The following is a 22,854-nucleotide window of genomic DNA, read 5'->3' on the forward strand; positions in this document are numbered from 1 at the left end:
AGGCCGTACTGGTGGGTTGTGCCACGGGCCGAATTGGCGTGCCGCTCGCGGGCTTGTGCCATGCTCGTTCACGGCACGGCCCGCAGCCCACTCTTTTGTCATCGTGCCGTGTCGTGCCGCTGGCGGACTCATGCAGGGTTGGGCCAATGTCATGTTGTGCCTGTGCCGTCCGCGGGCCAGCACGGTCCATGCCAGCTCTATTGCATTTAGTGCAGCCGTCTTATAAAAGGAGCTTTTGTATTGCTTGTAATTTTTAGATTGAATGAAATCAATGAAACAGTAACAAGCATTATCTGTGCCTCGATCTAATTTCTCGTTCTCATTTACTTCGATTAAGTTTTCATTAAATTTACTTAATATGCAGTTCATATGAATTGTTATCCCCACATGCACTTCGCAAAGGTATTTTAGTTCAATTAACTATTAAAACCATACTATTAATAGTATTTATCAAGTATTAAGTCATTTTTATTTTCAAAAAGCTTAGTGTGTTTATTGAAATGAAGTATAAATGCTAAGGACACTAGTTTGACAGCGGATCATTGGTACTATAAGTGGTTTTGGAGTTTCTTGTCCCGTTGCTCCTAACATTGTGGAAGCAAATAGACTACAATTCAATAGCATACTACTACATGTTTTAGAAAATGACCACATTAATGTTATATAAACCATTACAAAAATGTAGCGCTATATTGGACATTCACATAACAATCTAATTAATCAAATTAAATGGGCACTGAAATTTACATACACATCTCCCTACTCAATTCCTAGATTTATAAAATATATATAAGTTACAACAGACATTTATGGTACACGTTCTAGAGTGATTAAAACCCCAGAGGAGTCATTGTTCACTCAAGAATAATTGAAGAACCAACCTCTTCACTTAACTGAATAAAAATACTGCATAAGCTTACAAATCTCACAAAAGCTCAGTTTCTTCCTGGTCCCCTTCAACATCATCAACCTCATTGTCTTCATCTTCCTCAGGTGCATCCGGATCAACTCCCTACGATATTATAGGATCACCATGTTAAATTTTAGTTAATCTACCAACAAGATTGAGAAAATGATGAAGCATGGAAAACTCCTAAACGAATTGAATGATTGGCAAACCTTCATCAGCTTCTCCAAACGGTCCAACCCTTTTTTCGCAGCTTCACTTTGGGAGTTTATTCTGATATTTGTAATGAATTAATTTAAGAACCATATAAGTCGCCAACTAATTGTCAAAGAATAAATGATTTCACACTACCATTTGATCATTCAGAATACAACAGTTAGATAAGCAACAAGAACTGTCCTCTAAAACAAAGAATTAAAAAAAAGTTGGCAGACATTTTTACCTCAATGCAGCTTGATAATGAGACAGTGCCTCTTGCAACATGTTCGTGGCAGCAAATACTTGTGCAAGCTTCACATGGAGAGAGTCATCCGCCCAATCTTTAAGATACCTTTCAAGAAGAGACACAGCCTCGCCATTTCGGCCCTCAACAACATGAAGTTCAGCGAGTGCTAATGCAGCCCCAAGATAACCAGGTTCCAATCTTAGAGCAGACTCATAAAACTTTTTTGCCTAGAAAGTATGGCAATGCAAAAGGTAAAGCACAGCAAAACAGGATATAGATATTTGATGTAGCCATTAATTTCCTCAAAAGCACTTAAGTAGCCTGCTTAGCCTTGATATGATTTACAGTCAAATCAGTAGAAACTGTAACTGTGTTTATGTGAATAAAACAACGTGAAGAGTAAACCTTAAATGATAGCTTCGTCCTAATAACTAGTCACCAAATTGAAACTAAAAAGCTAGATTAAAGGAACTCTAAAGACTAAGGCATCAGGTCAATTTATCAGTTACAACAAGCCAAAAATGTTAGATTCAAAGATGAATCCTAGGAGCCTTTTGTGCACAAAAAAAATGTGATTTATTAGAGGGGAATAACAAAATTCCATAATTAACTATCAACAGCATTTCAAGGATAGAGGAATGAATATGGAAGGTAGTTAATAATATTTATATGGAAGTTCGGATATGGATAGCGGAATGAATATGTAAGTTTGAGAAAGACTTAATTGTATATGGAAGGCAGAAGGAATATTAATACTCCGTAATATAGTAAATAATATTTCCATTTCAGGAAGTATAGCAATTTTAAAAAAAAGGTCATTTATAGGAAGTGTTGCAATATATTAAAAAAAAATAAAAAATGGAGGGAGTATTTATTTTCCTAATACGGAAGAAATAATAATAATAATAATAATAATAATAATAATAATAATAATAATAATAATAATAATAAAAAAAAAAAAAAAAAAAAAAAAAAAAAAAAAAAAAAAAAAAAAAAAAAAAAAAAAAAAAAAAAAAAAAAAATAATAATAATAATAATAATAATAATAATAAATAATAATAATAATAATAATAATAATAATAATAATAATAATAATAATAATAATAATAATAATAATAATAATAATAATAATAATAATAATAATAATAATAATAATAATAATAATAATAATAATAATAATAATAATAATAAATAATAATAATAATAATAATAATAATAATAATAAAAAAAAAAAAAATAATAATAATAATAATAATAATAATAATAATAATAATAATAATAATAATAATAATAATAATAATAGTCAAATGGGATCGGGTTTGATTCAACTCAATTTTTACTTTATTGTAATCTAGTTTTTATAATTTTTTTACCAAAACGCCGAAGATATTAGTAGTTTAAAATCTTAAATTGTGCATTGGCAAGCATGAAACTCTTAGTCAAAAAAGAATATATGAGAGCAAATTCAGAGTGATTAACCCATAAAGATCAAAGTCAAAATCAATAGAAACAATAATCACACCTTCTCCCTCCCACTAGAACTTTTAGCATGCACATCTCCAACTAATTTTAAGGCTTTTGCAGATTGAGGCATTGTCTTCATTGCCTCTCTTGCTATATACAAAGCCTCTTTAACCTTAGATATGGCCAAATAAGAATGCACCAACCCTAAAAAAAAAAAAACATTCGTTAGTTTAGAAGAGCACATTGTAACCACTCAAAATGTGTCCAATTTAAGACTTCGGTAATAGCTTTCTTCTTTTTTTTTTTTTTCCTCTCCTAATATGTATATAAACCTTGATATGACCGCAAATCGGGTTTTAGCTCCTGCGCATTTCTGAATGCAACAGCTGCTGCATCAGGTCGATTCAATGACAAAAGCAAGTTCCCCTGCATTAATACTTAGCCAAATATTACCAGCCAATACAATAGCAGAACGGTAGTGTATAGATGCATTATGGGTGATATGTTCAAACAAACCAGAATCCAATCAGAATTCTTAAAGTATGTCATGTGATTTTGGGGCATACCTTCATGATATATCCTGATACATGCCTTTCATCAATTTGAATACTCTTGTTGCCAAAATGAGGTACATAGTTAGCGAATGCATAAAACAGCTTCAGTAGGTTTCATAAACCAGGAAAAAGGAAGAGCAACAACAATTATAAACCAGAAAATCAAATTACCTTCTCTGCATAAGACAGTGCTCCCCTCTCATCTTTCCTTTCCCAGAACACTGACAAAGCAACAAACACTTCTGGTTTGGTAGCATCAATGTTCAACAAATCATGCACTAACTTGTTTAGCTTTGGATATTCAGACTTCTTCTTAAGAAGCATTGCATACTCATCCATGTAAGTAACTACATAGGGATCCAGAGAACGAGCCTGTCAAGATCATCAGAATATCAAAAGGTGGATAAGATTATTTGTAACTTCACATCCATTACAGGTCTGCAACCACCTTTTCAAAATTCATTAAGGCTTCGTCATTCTTCCCAACTATGGCTTCAACCTTCACCCAGAGTACGAAAAAAAAAAAAATGTAAGTTAGATGCTGATACCAAGGCTAAAGTGGCAGCTTTTAGTTGTCAATCAAACTCAATTAAGATAGACTCAAAAAGATTTTTTTTTTTTTTTTTTTTTTTGGGTTAGAGTTGAGGGAGGGATGCTGATATATGTCAAATTGTCAATTGAATCAACATTGCAAATGGTATCATCAAATATTTTTTATTAGCTAGAATTGTGAGGACAAATTTGTGACGCATGGTCAAGTGCTTCTCACCCAAGGAAACAAAGGTTTTATTTTAGCATCTTCATTAATTTGCCCTCACAAAGCTAAAATTAAACAGTCAATAGACGAAATTCAAATAAGGTGCTCCCAACCATCTCCTCCCCCCTCCCCCCCCCCCCCCCCCCCCCAACCAAAAAAATTAAAAAAAAAGGAAAGATTCCTCATCATACAAGAACCTTGACAATTGACTCAGGCACTGCATCATAGGTAAGTCAGCAAACCTACCGTGTCATCATATTATTATCATGTGCATTGAGTGATAACATAAGGTACAATTTGACAGCATGAAAATCAATTAACTGATACCATAACAAGGAAAAAAACCAGCCTCAGCATTATGAACACGGATAAGGGTACCGGTATGAGCTACACCTCAGCAAGTCTTAGAATGTTAGAATATATAACTTGACGAAACAAAATTACATAAGATGCTATCTCACAAAAAGTGTCAAAAGGTGTTATCTTACAAAAAAAATTCTTAATCCAAATTATCACATGTGCTATTTTCACTTTCTCCTCTCCATTTTACTTGCAACACTAATAGTTTCATGCTTGTCAATGCACAATTTAAACCATTAATATCTTTTGTTGCATTTTGGTAAAAAATATAAAATTAGATTTTAAAATCCTACAAAATGAGACAAATCCAACAAGACCCCATGACTTATTTTTTCTACTGTATAAATTACAATATGAAAAAAAGGAGAGAATGTGAAAATTGCCAAAATCCTAATGTTGCAACTAAAATGGAGTAGAGGAAGTACATTACAAAGTTATGCATAAACATTTGAAGTTAAATTGTTTCAAGTTCTTGTTAAAATTACGTTGTTTTTTTAGCGTATACTTCCCTCAATCTTTTTTTAGTTGTTACTTTTATTGTATCACGTTTGCCAACACACATATTCAATGATTAATATCACTAGCTATAAATAATTAAAAATTACAAAAGTTGATTTTATTTTTGAAAAATACAATGACACGATTCTAACAAGATCCCACATGATTGTTTTATGATAACTATATGTCACAAAAGCTAGTCAAATTGGACTTTGTGATAAGTGTCAAAAGTCAAAACTTGTCAACTAAAAAAAATTGTTTTCTTTTTCTCTCATTTTGATTCCCTTGCTATTACTTTTCTCCATATATAGGCATCAAAATATTTAGTGATGGGACGAAAATTGAACTAGGAGGTAAGAATTTCATTCTTATGTCCAAGTGTCAGGTATCCAAGAAGGGTATGTTAAATAACATGAAGAGTTGGAGTAACATAGGTTTTAAGGATTCACGAAGTGGATTAAAATGAAACCTATCATTTTACATTCCCTGCTCTCCCTTATATTAATGAAAGCTGGGGTAGGGGTTTAACATATTGTTCAAGATGCCGCAAATTTGTATTAACCACCATCAAATAACACAACCATGAATTTACTACAAGGGAACAAAAGAAGACTCACACAAGTATGACATCTACACAAGTGTTGTGAAGAGGGAAAAGAAAGCAGAGGCCTGCTGTATGACTGTAAGCATAGAAGTAATTGCACATTAAGGATGCAATTACAGGAATCACTACCGAAGTGATAGGGATAAACACGAACATAATAGAAATACTCATATGTTTGGTTCATTTGTTAATGAGCCGTGCTCGAACTTATATCATTAGTTCAAATATTAAAATAAATAAACTCAAACTCCATGGTATTTGGCTCATAAGCTTGTGAGCTCATTAATTAAGGAAAAAAGAAATACATATATGTTTCCGATATAGATTCTTTTATTTGAAGAGAGAAAGTTTTGACCATAAGTATTCATCAGTTTATCTTAGAAAAAATATACTCATGTAAAATCTTTCGCTAGTTTTATCTTGATGTGTAGTTTCAATGTATAAACTTTTTAGAATTTTTTTATAATACGAATTAAAGGTATTTGGGTTCAAACGTGTGCTTTGAAAACTGTGTAAAAAGGCAAACGCACAAAAAATATTAAATGGAGGGAGTATACGTATATCTTTTATCCCAAAACCTAAATTATCAATTACTACCCCCGTTTTCTTAAGTCTTACTCACTTCATGTGTTCATCCGTTTTTCGAAGTTTTACTCACTTTTACTATATTTCTTTTACAACAACTTTTTATTCATTTTTTATCATCCATAACCCCACTTTGTGCAGCCCAATTTTACTTAATAGATCTCTTACTCTCTATCTCTCTCCTCTTTAATATAAAAGTACCCACATGTATGGTTCATATCTTTACTTTTCCTTGGTTTGCGTTGCTACGGTAACTAAAGACTAAGAAAAACGGAGGTAGTAAATCAGAAAGATGAATTGTTTTTTTAGCACGAAATACCCATAAGGTCATGACAAATAATATTATGGAGGCGAAAAAACAATTTTAGTTTTTATTTAGATATATTTTTTGAACAAGGTTGTTCAAGCTAAAATCAGAATCAGTCTGAATCAAACTCAAATTAATTTTATCAAGCCAAGCTCCAACATGATTCTTAAGTTCGAAGCGACTTATTTAATCAAACCAAGCAAAACAATGTAGCCCTAGCAAGAGATTGACATAAACTAAAATATTAATTAATTAATGACCAGAAGATTGCAGCTTTACTAACCTTTGCAACTTCAAGTAGTATATGCACATTATTTTGGAATCGTTGCAGAATATCTGAAAATATTTCCAAGCCACCTGCAGATCAATAAAGACTTTAAAGCTTATTACAAAAAAAAAAAAAAAAAAAAAAAAAAAAAAAAAAAAAAAAAGTGGGGACAAGGGGGTAGAAGGATAGGGACCACAACAAAATTCGGTGGAAGAAAGATAAACAAACTTTCAATTGCTTATTCAGGACAGTTTCATCAAGTACTTTAAGGATAATATTAATTATTCTCATTATCTTACTAATTCAAACACAATCTTCTCTAAGAATGCCTTTTGAATGCTATGTTACTCAGTTGTGCAAATCGGACACGATTATAAATTTTTACCCCAAACGAAGTATTTGACAAGCTATTTTGTACAAAAATCCTTCATCAAATATCATCTAAGTGTCCATACCCATATCAAGTGTCAAAGATTTGACATGGACACTTGATGTGAAATGAAGAGTCCTAGTAACATAGCTGCCCCTTAATATAATGTGCATTTTAATTGTTTTTATAGTTTTTTTATAAAGCGACGACAGTTGAAAACGGGGTTCAAACTAACAATATAAAGTAGGTTGGAATTAGGAAAATATGAAATAGATAGTGATGTACTCCATCCTACAAAATAAAATATTCATTATTGAACTCCTAATTATAATTATAATGTTATCCTACCTTCCTAAAAAACTTACTTTGTGCCACTTAATTATTGTACTAATTACTTATAATTGAAATTGTACTTATAATCTAGGTTGCACGGAAATGGATACGGGTACAAAAACGGGTACGGGTACGGGTACGGCAAAAAAAAAAATAGCAAAAGATAAATCCATAAAATGTTTCAAAAAAAAATCCATATAACACAAATTAAAAGAAAAACTACTTAATTTAATGTCTTAAACAACACAAATAAGAGAGGTCGATTCAGTCTTTAACGATCAAATTTCTTATCAAATCCGCTTAGGTCGCAAACTCCAAATAAATAAGAGCAAGAAATCAAGATATAAAAGAAAAAATAAAAAACCAAAACCACCTACTAACCTTTGGATACCCCGAATCGAAATAAAAAGAAAAACCATTAACTTAACAGGAAAAAAAAAAAAAAAAAAAACTTAAATCAGAATAAAATCGAAGAAAAGAAAAAAAAGAAGAGATAGAGAGAGGCTGAGAAGAGTGAGAACAAAACTTCGTTGCTGGTCTCCGGTTGCTAGTGTCAGCTGAGGTGGTCGCGGTCGCTGGTGGTCATGCCTCCAATGAATCGTAAACAGCCTTCTTCAATTTTAGGGTTCTACTTCCAGACTAATCAAATAAGGTAAGTAAAAGAGGATTTTTGTTAAATGGGTTGGGCTTGATTTTTGGGTTGGGGACGTCAAAACCTTGGCAAAACGTCCCCGAAACGTCCCAGCTGCTCCAACCCGTTCCAAATAGCATTCCCGTACCCAAAATCAAGGGGACACCATGGGGACGTATTCGGGCCGTGCCCGTATCGTACACGTCCCCGGTACGGGAGATGGCTACGTACTCGTGCATCACTGCTTAAAATTCAAATTAATTGGGCAATTTGGATAAATGATAACTTTTAAAATAAATATAATAACAATTATAAGCACGATAAAAAGTGAAAGTAGATATCATTTGTGGAAAAGAAGAAAGAGTTTAATGTTAATCCTTAGAATCATACCTTTATAATCATTTGAAGCAATGCAACACTGGGCCTCAACATAGCGCTGCTTAAAGTTGACAAATAAGGAGTTAATATTTTTGGAGCGAAGGAAGTAGTTTAAAATGTACAACATTCATTTATAATATATCAAAATCGATTGAAATAAAATACTTCACAATCTAATATGATTTTATTATTGTATGTAGACATGTCAATCAGGTCGGGTGACGGACTCATAGGTGGAATTGACATGCAATGTAAACTAGCTACGTTGACATTACTTACACATAGGGCTGAGCAAAACTATCTGATAATCCGAAAACCGAAATTCCGATCCGCATCTGATCCGAAAATTTAGGATAACCGATCCGAAAATTTCGGATATCAGATATCGAAAATTTCGATTTCGGATATCCGAAATCCGAAAAAAAAAACACTTTTTTTACAAAAAAAAAAAAAAAAAAAAAAAAAAAAAAAAAAAAAAAATTAATTTACAAAATTTCAGATAACATAACCCTAACTTATCTTTCTCCTCTGCCTCTTTCTCTCTTTCTCCTCTGCCTCTTTCTCTTTCTCCTCTATTTTCTCCCTCCTCTCTCATCTCAAATCTCCCTCCTCCCACAAATCCCACCATCCATGGCATCCAACCCCATCGAACTCCCTCTCAGTTACCCAATTCGAAAGAGAAAAGGAGGGGTAAGGGTGAGAAAGATGATTTCAGTGGCTGGCTGGTGCAGTGTTTCGTGAAATTGGGGCAGTGAAATTGTGAAATCATTGTGGTTCATGGTTGCTGGGTACGTGGGTGTGTCGGGCTGGGCGCGCGGTGACGTTTTGTGGTTGTTGATTGGGTGGGTGTGTTGGGCTGGTGGCTCTGTTTTGCGGCTGCCACGATGTGAGTTGAGGGTGTTGCAGTGCTTGGGTTTGTGAGGTGGTGCGTTGTTGAATGGCAGCGAGTGAGTGGTGGAGGTTTGTGGTGGCAAAATGGTGGCAAGGTGAGGTGGGATTGTGTGGTTGTGTGGGCTGGTGTATGAGAGTGGGGTCGCCGGCAGGTGGTGGGAGGCAGGTGTGGGTTGGGTTCGTTGTCGTTAAAGGGGCTGTGCTAGCTGGGAAGGAGAAGGGGAAGAGGAAACTGGAAAGGGTGGTTTCATTTATTTATTTTTTAATTTTTGGATAAAAACCCATATTTATTAGATGGGTCGGATATTGGATATCCGAACTATCCGATCCGAAAATTTCAGATATCCGAATATCCGAAAATTTCAGATCGGATACGGATATCCGATCCGAAATCCAATTTCGGATCGGAAATCCGATCCGTGCTCACCCCTACTTACACATATAGTGGTAATTTTAGCTTGCTCCCAAAAAATATAAAATTAAGTTACATTAAGTCATCGGTACTAACAATTAGACATTAAGTTTAAAAAAATTAAATTAAATTAAATTAAATTAAATTAAATTAAAAAAAAAAACCTATATAGGCAACTGGAGTCTTAACGATGCCTACTTTGTAGTTCAAAGATAATCTCAAATAGCCTTAATGCAGTAAATTTAATTACTTGTGACCAAAATTTTTTGTATACATCCTATTACAGTAATATTATTGTACATCGAGGTAACTTTTATTGAATTTAAGGTGACTTTTTTGGGAAACTTTTGTCAATAAAGCATAAATAACTTTTATTTATATCAGGGGTTTCATTCATTACAGGGTAACTTTTGATCATTTTAAGGTAACTTTATAGCGGATGTACACTATTTATTGTACATCCGATTTTTTTAAATGTTACTTGTGACGTACCTGTACATCAAAAACTACAGATTGGAACAAAATGTCATACTAAAAAAAAAGTTGTTGGCCCTCTCTCTCCCCCTCCCCTCCCCCCCCCCCCCCCCCCCCTCTCTCTCTCTCTCTGTCTCTCTCTCTTACACTTACATATACTCTTTATAGCCCAATAACAACGTCAGCCTACCAAAGTTTCATAATACAAGGGAATGCATGTAAGAATTCTTAATTAGTTAACCAAGCACAAGTTCTGCTTTTGTCAAATGCGGCTGTAAATTATAAATTCATTAAGTTACCCAAATCTCAACATTGGGTATGTCTCATCATCAGTCATATCATCTTCCATCTTGAACTGATAAGCGGGCATGAAGAAGATACCTTTAGTTTAAGGAGAAATCATATATTGTTTTTTAAAAGTTTTACCGATCGTTGAAACAAGCAAGGCTGAACATAACAAGGGTGGGAGAAACTATTCTAATATTGTCTGCCAATCAGAACAAAAAGTTCTTGAAAATTAATGAAGCGCTAGAATTGAACTCATGAGCACCAGATGACACAAGATAAAGACTAGCACGTGACAATCAGCACCACATTCAAGCCAACACAAGAAGAGCTAACAATAAATAGGTTCTCAAGCATAAGAACATCCGTTTTGGAAAAAGTCTACTTAGTGCAGCGAAACATTTGTTTTCAGTCTAAGAATTCATGTCCTTTTGTCATGACACAATTCCCTATGAATAAGACCCCTTTACACTTATAAATATCACTCCGTAAATGCCCAACAAATCTCTCAATTCTTTTTCATCCTTTTCCATACCTAATGCTATACAAAACAAATACAAACTCAAGCTCTGTTCTAATTATTGTATATGTAATGTTGCATTCCCTTTTCATTTTTTCTTCCCTTTACTTAGTTCTATAAAACAATTTAATTATAAAGGATTAAAAGGTTATAAAACTACGGTCAAACTGAACATGAATCATTCAATCAATATTTTAAAGGTATGGCCTACTTAGTACTTCTTCCGTTCCCCTAATATTGCAACATGGGAAGGGGACATGGATTTTAAGAAGAGGAGAGAGATAGAGAGGAATAATGATAGAGATTCATGTGATGAGGAGAGAGAAAGAGAGAAAACTTGTGTAAATAGGGAAATGTTGCAATATTTGTGAAACTTCCTAAAATGGTAATTGTTGCAATATTTGTGGAACGGAGGAAGTAACATATATGATCAGTAAAATATGACCCTAACCCAAAAAAAATTTACAGTGTTAACAAGATTATTTTATGGTTTATTTATACTATATTAATAAGTGAAACTATTAAGGGTTGTATTCCAACAATTTTGACAACGGTGCAGAATCATGCTTTTACACCTCTCCCTTTCATGGTTTATGTAATTATCTAAAACTCATTGATGACTCCTACTAGAATTGACCCTTTCAAGTCTATTCTCACCCTAAGAATTAATTCCTCCCTTCAATCCTAAGTTGGTGGGGATAAAACCAAGAGGAGATATTGCCCTTAAAATAAAAAGAATTCTTTATATTTCAATTAAGCTAGCAGACATACACATGAACCACATAGACATCATAGACCAAAACTCAAAACATGCTTATAGGTTGTAAGTTTTCTCTTGTATCATTACCGAACCACATGTAGAATACTCAAATTTAGCAAGTCCATAATTAATAAAACATAAATTATAAAAATCAAATCATAAAACATAATTCATGATCAATTTTTGGCATTTGTGTTGAAGATTTCACCCGCTCTATTAATTATGTTTCTTTTTAAGACATTTTATTCATAAGACAATGAATTGGAAAGAGCTGAATGTTCATTAAAATAGCATGCAACCAATAAATCTCATGGACATTAAGACGAAATATAGCATCATAGGGACCAGAAACTCATGATGTAACTTTACAGGACAACAGCCTCTGTCCTATCCAGATTAATCAGCCAGCCTACTAGTGCTTAGCATCTACATTTGACATGTAAAGCACCAACTAAGGCAATCTAGGATTGCTCAAAAGGTAAATTTGAGACACTTCTATATAACAAAAACAGATAAAAGTAACCTAGGTTTGTTGCCTACCTGCAGCCAGCGTCCAGATTCAAGATGATCAGAGAGAGCTCTCCCGCTTCTACTTGGTGTCTGAAATGATAGCAATAATAACGTAAAAAAATTGGGGACCACCTTTTAGATCAATCCAGGACATCAGTCAAAGATATAACACATGTATCTAGGTCAATCTACACATACAAGTCCATTGTGAAGCACATGATTGAATCTAAAACAATCTAGAACAAAAAAAATTGTAACTATCAATACATATACAAGAAATTCATATCACATGAATTCTCATGTTGAGGTTACAAGCACAACATTTGGCAAGATAAAAAGAAAGATTGATATAAAAGGGGAAAGAGAAAGAGAGAGTGGACATCAGGAATGGTCAGTCCATAAGACATGACATGAAATAAAAGTACCAGGGTAAACAAATTTAAGGCAAATAAGCTGCATGTACAACAACCACTATGAAAACTGCAATTAAAAAGTTCTTGAAATAGTTTAAGCATACACATAGCTGCAAAATAAACAGTGAATTCATAATGATTTCACCATAACTTCTTACCAACATTAACATGCACCATGCTTTGTCCAAAAACAGATTTTACAATCAATAAAAATGCTTTAAGTAATAACCTGAGGAAGCAAAGAAATAATCTCTTTAGCAGAAGATCCAAGCTCAGCCATAGCTGTTATGGCTTCAAGGGCATAAGGACAATGTCTGCAAATACAGAGGCCAAATTTAAGTAGGAAAAAAATAAAAATAAGTTACCACATAATACAATAAGAGTCAAACCAGGCAATAAAAAAAGGGTTCAAAATGAAGAACAGACATATAAAAATCTGTTAATTCTCCAAAGTCTGTCTGTGGGTCGTGGAACTCCTTTCATGAATGTTAAATAGTATAATTATGGAACTCCTTTTAGATGTTTGTAATATATATGCTCTGAACAATGTTTTAGTTATTTGCTTTCTATTATATATAAGTCTAGGCAAAATACTATTAGTACAACATTTTCCCCCGATGTTTGTACCAGCAAGTTGCTGTTCCCAGCTCTTGTAAGGGTTCATTTAGGCCATTGATATAAAATCCTTCATTGTATGTTAAAAAAAATTATAAAATAAAAAATAAAAAACATTGTCTGCAGGCCATAATAGATGATAAAATTGACATGTAATACTTTCATTTTGAATAATACCACACCAAATCTCAAAAAACAATACCAGCTCAAAGATTATCTTACAAGTAACAACTCTTTTGGTTTCTTACAGGACCAGATTTTACTCACCCAATCCCAATAAGTTGCCGCCGTTGCCGGTGACCATGTCATGATCTTTGATTATTGGTATAATCCTTATACCGTACAACAGCTGATCTAATTAATTCTGTCTCTCATATAGACAAATTGCCTACTCTTTTAAAGTTAGAAATTTAAAACCTGGAATTCCCCTTTTGTTATTTTGTTAATATTTCTATTGCTACTTGGTAGATTTGGTAAAGGGCTTCTATTCCATTTGCTCTTAGGATTCAAGTTTGGTTACCAGTTTAGATTGTACAGTGACTTTGAGGTTGATATCTTAACCTAAAATGAGGTGTTTGGGTCTGGATTATTAAGGTATGGTCTGATTTGGCCTGAATATTCTGGTCTAGTCAAATTTGATTTCATGTAACTAAATTTTGACCGGATTTTTACCCTAATATATTTAAATAAAAAATTATTAAAAAAAAAAGTAAAAGTAGGATCTTGTTAAATTTATTTCAATGTATAATGTGTAGTTTCCTGATATGTAATTTTCATAATTTTTACTGCTATGCAATAAAGCTATTAACTACTCCCTCCCTCCCAGAATATCTGGGACGTTGGACTTTTTTCACTATTCATGTTTTAGCTTTGACCATAATTTTTTACTAACATAATAAAAACATATTTTATCATATATGTTGTTAGATAGGTATTAATATAAAGCTTCATAATATAATTTTTAGAATAATTTTCATTAATATCTAATTATATAAAAATAAAGTCAAAGTAGTGCATTGGCATGTGTGAAATGTTGACCGTGTTAGATATTTTAGAATGGAGGAAGTAATAAGTAAACAAAAATTAATATTTCCAGCGAGGTTAGGTGTGCATAATACGGGTGATCAGATATTAACAAGAATAAATAATAAGTTTTAAAAATATTTGCAAGAACAAATTCTTAATCAATTTATCTATATTTAATTATTTATACATAAATTGTTGTAATGTTATGTGATATTTTGAGAAAATGGAACCAAGAGGTCACTCTAGTTTTAACACCCAATAAAGAAAAAGAACTAGTTCAAAAACAAATTAAAATTAAAATTAAAAAAAAAAAAAAAATTTGACCATGTACACCAAATATAACAATGTAGTTAAACTTTAGTCTTTTGCTATGCCCTTGAGTGAAGAAGAAAAGATACACTATTCTGAATTTGCGCTTTCATTAAATTCTAATTTAGCTACAAATATGATTAAGTTTCATAAGTTTATCTATCTAGGACCTTTGCTCCATATACCCTAAAGTTGATAGACATTTCATTGCAAAAGCTTTGACATCTTTAAATTCGACAACATTGAGGAGTCTCCACCAAGCTTGGCAAGTAGTTGTCTTACCATGGATGCAAGATTAGAGACGTAAACCTTAATCTAGGATAGTAGTTAATAATCTCTTCCCTAAAAAAAATTGTACTATTAACCCCAATGACAAAACATACTCTTTAAGTGAAGTGATATAAGCATAAAATCCATATTCAATTCTAAGGGGAAAGAGAAATTTATTTTCAACATTTAGTACCTTCATAACAAAATAGACAACAATATATTGTAAAACCCCCTTGTTCCTCCACTATTGACCAAAAGACATGCAATGCTCCTTAAATGATGGGAAAAAGGAGTAAAAGCCATAATCATTTCTAAGAGCTGCTTGTAGTAACACAAAAAAGCTAAAAAGAGAAATTAAATTCTACAACACTTCATACCTTCACAAAATCTAGATTATAACAAAAATTCCTTTAGAAAATTTAAAAAAAAATAAAAAAATAAAAAATAAAAAATAAAAAAATATTGCTAGTGGGGAAGAAATAAATTGTAACTTTACTAACTCACAACTAGTGAAGGATGATAGAAAAACCTCCAAGAGAACAAGAGTTTATAATTAGCAAACAAGCAACAATAGTGGATATTTGAATGATCACAGTAGCTCCTTAAGCTTGGAGATGTCAACATCAACTCCAAGTGCTTCAAGTTGATCATTACAAAATAAATAATTAAGCATTGTGCTAGAAATGAACAGCTCAAGGAACAAAAAACAAAATTAAAATAATAATTATAATAAAAAAGTATAACCCAACTAGAGAGCTAACGCCCTCTTACACTTCGGAATTGCGGAAAATCGTTGAAGAATTACATAAAATGATGAATTTTTTATTCAAAAAATCACTCATCATATATCATCCAAGCCTAATGTTTATAGAGATAATAGGATACAATTAGCTATCAATATGCCCCAAAACCTTAAAAATAGCTATGTACAAATGAGTCTTATAAGGTAGTTTAACACTCCATCCACTATCTTTTATTTCATAGAAGAGGGGAAAAAATGGAGTAGTTACCCTAATAAAAGTGAAGTCACATGAAATTAAGAATAAAAATGAAGAAACCCTAAAAAAAAAAACAAAAGTGAAGTCGTATGAAATTAAGAAGAAAAGAAATGAAGAAACCCTAAATTGATACCATTTGAATGTGTTTCAATAACCACCTTCAATTTCAATTCTTGTGGGTTAAAATGTATCAATAATGAATTTTATAACTATGATAATTAACCCTACGAATAGAGATTGTACCTTGTACTCCATACAATATATTGCATTTCATAAAAGAGAAAAAGCCAAGGTATTTAACATGACAAATGTGACGTTGTATGAAAATATAAAACAACACTAAATGTGTACTTTTTTTCCAATTACCACTAGGAATTTTAAACTCTAATAAATTAAAGTGTACCTCCAATAATTTTTACAGCTATGATCATTTTAGAACTATAAAAACCCAAAGCTACCTTTACAAGAAGCAACACGCATATATAGTCGGTTGGTCAAGGGAGTAGAATTACTTGCCACAATCACTAAAGCCATATCCTTATAACACATACATAGTTGGTAGGTCAAGGGAGTAGAATTACTTGCCACAATCACTAAAGCCATATCTTTAAGACATACCTTAAGCATTCTTTGTAACAATTTACAGCTGCACGAGTGTGTCTAGTATTTCGATATAGCTTTCCCATCAGTAGATGCATGGGCAAGTTTCTTGCCTTGCTAGGAATTCCTTCCATCTGGAAAGAAAAAAAAAAGGAATATATTTTACATTTGATCATGGGCCTAAATCCATAAAAGTGGGTAATAGGTACTTTCTCAGACCCAAAGTATTTGTCACACTTTCATCATGTCGTAGAGTATTGCTTAAGAGTGAAATTTATTCCATTTTGTATCAGTATATAATGGGAAGTGAAAACTAATGGGAACTTGGGAAGAGTATGCATGTATATTCATCAAAGGGCGCAATAAATTGGTACAAACACTTTGGATAGACAAATATAATTTATCCACAACCACAAGCTGCTTGAAGCACTAATTCAAGGATGTGGCATAAGAGGAAAAGTGAAAGGCCATTTAGATAGTTATCTTGTTAAAAAGGTTGACAATTACAAGATAGATACCATTTCCAACCCATCACGAACAGCTTATTACAGTGTAATAGTTTGCATTAAAAAAAGAGGAGAGTGCTACAAACATATTCTTTTTAATGAAAACTGCACTTCATAGTAATATTATAGAGTGTTGACTTTCAATTCTAGGTCATATTCTTGGTTTACCATCCCATTTTTCACAATGAACTCTGGCACAACCTTAAGGTCTACCCAGAGGCCAGAGTAAACTCAAATTCAGGCTTATGCAAATTTTTCTTGCTGAATTAGAAAACAATAACTTAAATAATATAAGTTGAGCATTATCATCTTCTGCTTTGGTAGCTGGGCTTGAAAGGCTTTTCAATCAATTGAATAGAATATGTTATCATACTATGAAAGAATCATATCTCCATTAATTCCATCTTTTTCATATTAAACTAATTAAAAGAAAAAAGTCTCCCTTTCTATTCCATCATTTAAGGCAGTGTCAGCAACTCAAGATTATGCTACTTAAGAAAAGAAAATATAATATACAAGCATAGAGCAAGACCTCCAGGAGTGCAACTTTATTCTCATTCAATGCAGCGTGACAAGATGCTATTTTGAACTTGACCTGTCACAAAAAAAAAATAAAAAATAAAAAAAATAAAAGGAAAGAAATTAGGAAGAAAATAAGATGCATACTATAAGTAAATTGTAAATATATTTTGTAATAATATTTTGAAATTTGGAGTAGGCTAGAAAAGAAAAGATGGGGAAGAGAATAATAGTTTCTACCTCATTTTCATTAAATGTTGAAATATTAAGTAGACTTGGAGAAGAAGACCTGTTTGGTGCGGATAACGAACTTCTTAGAGTGTAAGCATTTTGCTTGGGGGTGATCTTGTAATGTTGCAATGCTTGCTTATATGTATTCTGTCCCACAGTAAAATAAATAAATTAACAATAATAAGAGGACCTTATGTTGTAAACAAAGTATGATCAACATATTTACATTCATGAGCACATAATATATACTAGAGAAAGCAACAATATAAACCATTTTTTTCTTTTTTTTTTTTTTTTTTTTTTTATCTCAATATAATTTTTCTCTGTCACAGAGAAAAAACAGCATACATTAAACAAAAGGCCATTAAAGTTAGTATGAGATGAGCACAATAGAATTGATGTTGAAAGGCTAGTCAGGACAATAGAATTAAAACTAAGAGTGAATCAGCTTCTATGTCCTGAAAAGTGGTTATTAATGGAGTTTTCAGAATTGAACAACTAATTCTTGATGCTGGAAGGCTTACCCAACACCATAAATCTGCTTATGACTGAGCATTATTAAAATAACTTCAAAACCATATAAAGCATCAGGAAGGGTCGATTTGTGGATAGAAATGATCCTTAGATATTTATTGGCAATAAGGCTGAAGTAATGAATCATAAACATTATTAGTCTTTCAAAACCGGGATGATTGCTTTTTGCTCAAATAAACTAAAAGAACTCTCTTCATTAGAGGTAGGCCAACAATAATCCAAACTGAGATATAATAATAAACTCATTTGTTCTTCATCAGTTGATCTACATCATAATTGTTCATGAGTCTTATAAATATATAGAAGATAAGAAAAGGCCCCTTTTACATCTAACGGCAAGTTTCAAAACTTGATGTGGATTAAACCACAATAAGGGATACTAGCAATTAGGGTAAACCTAATTCAATAAAGTTTTGATCTTTTCGACTTTAACAAGAAGAAAAGCAACGTAAATTTTGATCTTTTTGAAAGAAAATCAACGTTTTGAAATCAATTCGATTCACTCGAATTAACTCACAATTTTCATGTTTTCATAAATTCAAAGACATTCTTTCATTAATGAAAATAATCCTATTTATAAGCATACAGTCCTATGCCCAATAGGATAACCAAAACTAACAGATAAAATAAAATCCTAACAAACTCTCTAATAATATCTTATAAAAAGATAGTTTTTCCTAATCTTTATCCTAAATAAATCATATGAATACGACAAAATAAATCCTAAAGAAAAAAAATCTAGACTCTAAATTCGTGATGCTTGATCCGCATCAAAACTTCTTACTAAATTACTATTGGGGAAATCAGGTAAGAGTACAAGTTTCTAGTTTTCCACCATAATATTCACACACCTGTCCCCAATACAACTACATTTTAAAAGCTTCATTTGTTAGGAGGTAAAAATAGAGCTCATTGTAGAGCAAGACACCAAAACGGCTATAAATTGAATAAAACAGCATTAATGCAAGTTTTTGGTTCAAAATCTGTTAAAACTAACATTAATAAACCATGTTTAAAGCACTAACTCTCCTCATCCCCTTCTCCTTCCACTAGGATTCCAGCCATTGTATACCGAAACTTTCCTCTTGCTCCTCACCCTTGTCACTGCACCACCGCAGCACCTCCATCTCCGGCTCCGACAACTGTTGCCATCCTACCCACTTTCTTCAACCACAAGTCCGTCGCATCTCTCTTGTTTTCTCTCTCTTGGCCTCACACACCCCTCATGAGCCAGTGAGCCACCACTACAAACCCCACCCCCTTCTACCAACCTTCCAACCACCTAAGCAACATTGCCCACCTACAGCCAAACCCTAGACAATTGCAGCAATGTCTTCAATTTTTTCCACCATTTCTTCACACTTGAAAACTGCCTCAAATTTATGGATTCATTCATGATTCCCACCCTACAATTTCTCTCTCCTCGCAATCTTTCCTTTTATTCGGTGGTTGCTGCTCCTTAGCTCACCATTAATGTCTAAATCCTTTTAACAAGACAACTGTAAAAGAGAATAATGGGGATGGAGAGGAGAGAGAAAAAATAATAGGTGGATTTTTCTCTTATCAAACTGATAAAGTTAACCTTTGATACAAAAGGTTAGATTCAACTAAAATATTAACAAAATAAACTAACACTAATGTCAAGCTTGATAAATTAGAAGTTCAAGGCTACCATTGATAATCGGAAAAAAGTTTGACAACCATTGATAAAAGTCAATAGTATAGGCTACTATTGAGAATTTCCCAAGAATCAACCATTAGCATTACTTGCTGAAATCAGCAAATAATAATTAACAATAATAAAAACAATTAAGTATACACTATTAAGTAAACAATATCTCAAGTCTTTTACTTAGGCAGTTTCAAAAACACCAACAATTACATACTTTTAAGCAATACAACCTTACACAATATGCGCTTTTAACCTTTGAAACAATAATTTTACAGGAAAGTACACATATAAATACAGATAGGGGTAAAAGGTTTAGGCTTTGGTTTGACATAATTTACGCGGCATAGGTGCCCATTTTATAATCAAGATTTCTCACTAACCAAATGTGATCTACACAATATTACAGATAACAGATAATAAGTTGAATTAAGTGAATAAGAACAACTTCCCTCAAAAAAAAAAAAAAAAAAAAAATATATATATATATATATATATATATATATATATATATATATATATATATATATATATATATATATATATATAAGTGAATAAGAACAACAACAAAAAATTAGAAATTTATTTTGCAATAGCTTACAATTGCTCTTCGATATTCCCTTTCACGATAAAATGAATCACCAAGAAAAAGCTAAAACAAAAAAAAATTAGGGTAATTAGTGAATCAACTTACTAAAAAAAATAAAGTACAGAAATCCAAATTAAAAGTAAAATCAATACCAAATTCTCAGCCTTAACATTTGAATTAGTTTCAGTATTTCCAGATGGCGAAGAAACAAGGAATTGCCCCTGAAATTAAAAACAACAAAATCAAAAACAAAAAATCAGTAAACATTGGGATGAAATTACGAACAGAAACATCTGATTATGAAGCAAATTATAGAAATAAATATTAATTAGAGAGTGAAAGAAAAGATATACAAGAAGTTGAGCAGAGTTGTAGAGGCCATGATCAAGAAGGCAGGCCATATAATCCTTTGGAGCATCCATGGGAGAGATGAGAGAGTGGCTAAAGGGGGGAAAAAGGGAAACTCAAGACTGAGGAGGGAGGGGGTTGTGGACTCAAGTTTGAATTATGCTGGACTATTGCGCATCTATCTACCTATCTTCTATAACTAATACTTTATCCGCTCTATTAATATTGCAACAATGGACTTTTTGCATTATTCATCGCTTTTTTTTACTATATAATATGATTTATACGTTAAGCAATATATATTCACGTGAGATCTTGTTGGATTCGTCTCATAAAATACTTTCACAATATCAACTTTTTAGAGTGTTTTCCCTAAATAATGTTGAGAATTTCTCTAATTCCCAAAATACAGCCACTTTTTTTTTTATTCCAACTATACCGTCCACGTCACTGGTTCAGTGGGAAATTTTTTTAAACCGGTTTTTTTTTACAAACCGCTACTTTTTTACAAACCGCTACTTCAAGTAGCGGTTTTCTTTTTAGAAACGGCTACTTCAAGTAGTGGTTTTATATTTACTAAGTTTTTTGCATTCAACTAAACATGGGAGGTAATGGTTGATCATTACATTCAACTAATCAATTCTCTCTACGCCTCACCTCTTTCTCTCTCCTCTCCTCTCCTCTCCTCTTCTCTCTCTACGCCTCACCTCTTTCTCTCTCCTCTCCTCTCCTCTCCTCTTTCCTCTTTCCTCTTCTCTCTGAACTGCTCTCCTCTTTCCTTCTCTCTCCTCCCTCCTTCTCACTTCTCCTCTCTTCTCCTTCTCCTTCTTAAACCAACAACAAAACCCATGCGCAACCAACACCATCGCCACTACGCAACCTATGTGTTTCGGGGTTTTCTGATGTCCTGCGGGAGAGTTACAATTCCGAGACTGGAACCGGACGCCTGTACCTGCAAAACAACGGAGACTCCTGGTGGTGGGAGCTCCGCCTCCAACGGTCAAATTAGTACTTGATTAAGGAGTAATTAATGCGGAAATTAAGTGATTGGGTCTCACTAGGTGAGAGTGTTTAATGTATGTAATCTGCTTTTTTTAGCGTGATCAACATGTAATCCCCCTTAATGAGGATTAAGGGAGGTATTTATAACCTCGGGAAACGTGTCAATCTAGGTTTAGGTTAACCTTGGGCTGATTGGGCTTCCCTCGGAAGTTGGGCCTAGGTGACCGGTTATCCCAGGTGTTATGGGAAGGACACGTGTCGTGTCGTAATTGGTCCAAGGTGGACGGATCATTGCTTGACACGTGGCAGGCTCCTATTGGCCCATGTGGCGGACACATGGCGGAACCTGATTGGTCCACTTGTCAGATGGTGATTGGTGGGAGCAAAATCCCCTAATCATTTGCCCCTCACAGGTGCCACGTGACTGGTCACGTGTTACCTGTGACAGGTGTCGCACTGTAACAGGCGACGGCCTGCTACAGGTGTCACTCGGCGAAAGGCCGAGAGATTCTCCCGCCCAAATTATGAATTCTGCAAGTGACCCTTCGCCTTCTCACTTTGCCTATATAAAGGAGTGTTGACTTCGGTCATTTTCACACTTGAGAACTTTGTGAGAGAACATTCGGACCCCTGAACTTGCTCTGACATTTTGGACCCTCTCTGCCTACCGCCTGCTCTGACAAGCCGACTGCAAAGGATTTTCAGAACTTCATCAATCGTCACTCGTTCAGGTAACCGTCGGTTCTCTTACTCTTAATTTTCTCTTTACTTTATTCTTTTTTGAAATGGCACCACGGAAGCACACGACCTAGGTTAGTGATCAGCCGGTCACCGGGGACGGCTGAATCTAGGACTAGGAGTGCCGCCTGCCCTTTTCTGGACCCATCTTTTCCCTTTATACAAAGTCCGACT

At 33.4% G+C, this 22,854-nt stretch overlaps 1 protein-coding gene across 2 annotated transcripts; it reads right to left on the minus strand.

The window, feature by feature from the left end:
* Positions 1-633: 633 nt before the first annotated feature.
* Positions 634-21,124, minus strand: LOC110728701 (anaphase-promoting complex subunit 7-like). Of its 2 annotated transcripts, none has more exons than XM_021908343.1 (18): positions 20,946-21,124; positions 20,745-20,813; positions 20,605-20,655; positions 17,810-17,947; positions 17,583-17,645; positions 16,563-16,678; positions 12,956-13,040; positions 12,344-12,403; positions 8,474-8,522; positions 6,765-6,838; positions 3,819-3,869; positions 3,542-3,742; positions 3,383-3,427; positions 3,149-3,242; positions 2,875-3,020; positions 1,350-1,579; positions 1,120-1,180; positions 634-1,012 (listed from the first exon to the last, which is right to left on the minus strand). In XM_021908343.1, the coding sequence occupies exons 1-18, from the start codon at positions 21,012-21,014 to the stop codon at positions 926-928; spliced, it is 1,689 nt and encodes a 562-aa protein (XP_021764035.1). In that variant the 5' UTR covers positions 21,015-21,124; the 3' UTR covers positions 634-925. The 2 variants fall into 2 exon arrangements, with proteins under 2 accessions (XP_021764035.1, XP_021764036.1); XM_021908344.1 differs by having other exon boundaries at positions 8,474-8,519; positions 20,946-21,123.
* Positions 21,125-22,854: the final 1,730 nt, after the last annotated feature.

This window comes from Chenopodium quinoa, unplaced genomic scaffold (genome assembly GCF_001683475.1).
Source record: "Chenopodium quinoa cultivar QQ74 unplaced genomic scaffold, ASM168347v1, whole genome shotgun sequence".
Classification (NCBI taxonomy): domain Eukaryota; kingdom Viridiplantae; phylum Streptophyta; class Magnoliopsida; order Caryophyllales; family Amaranthaceae; genus Chenopodium; species Chenopodium quinoa.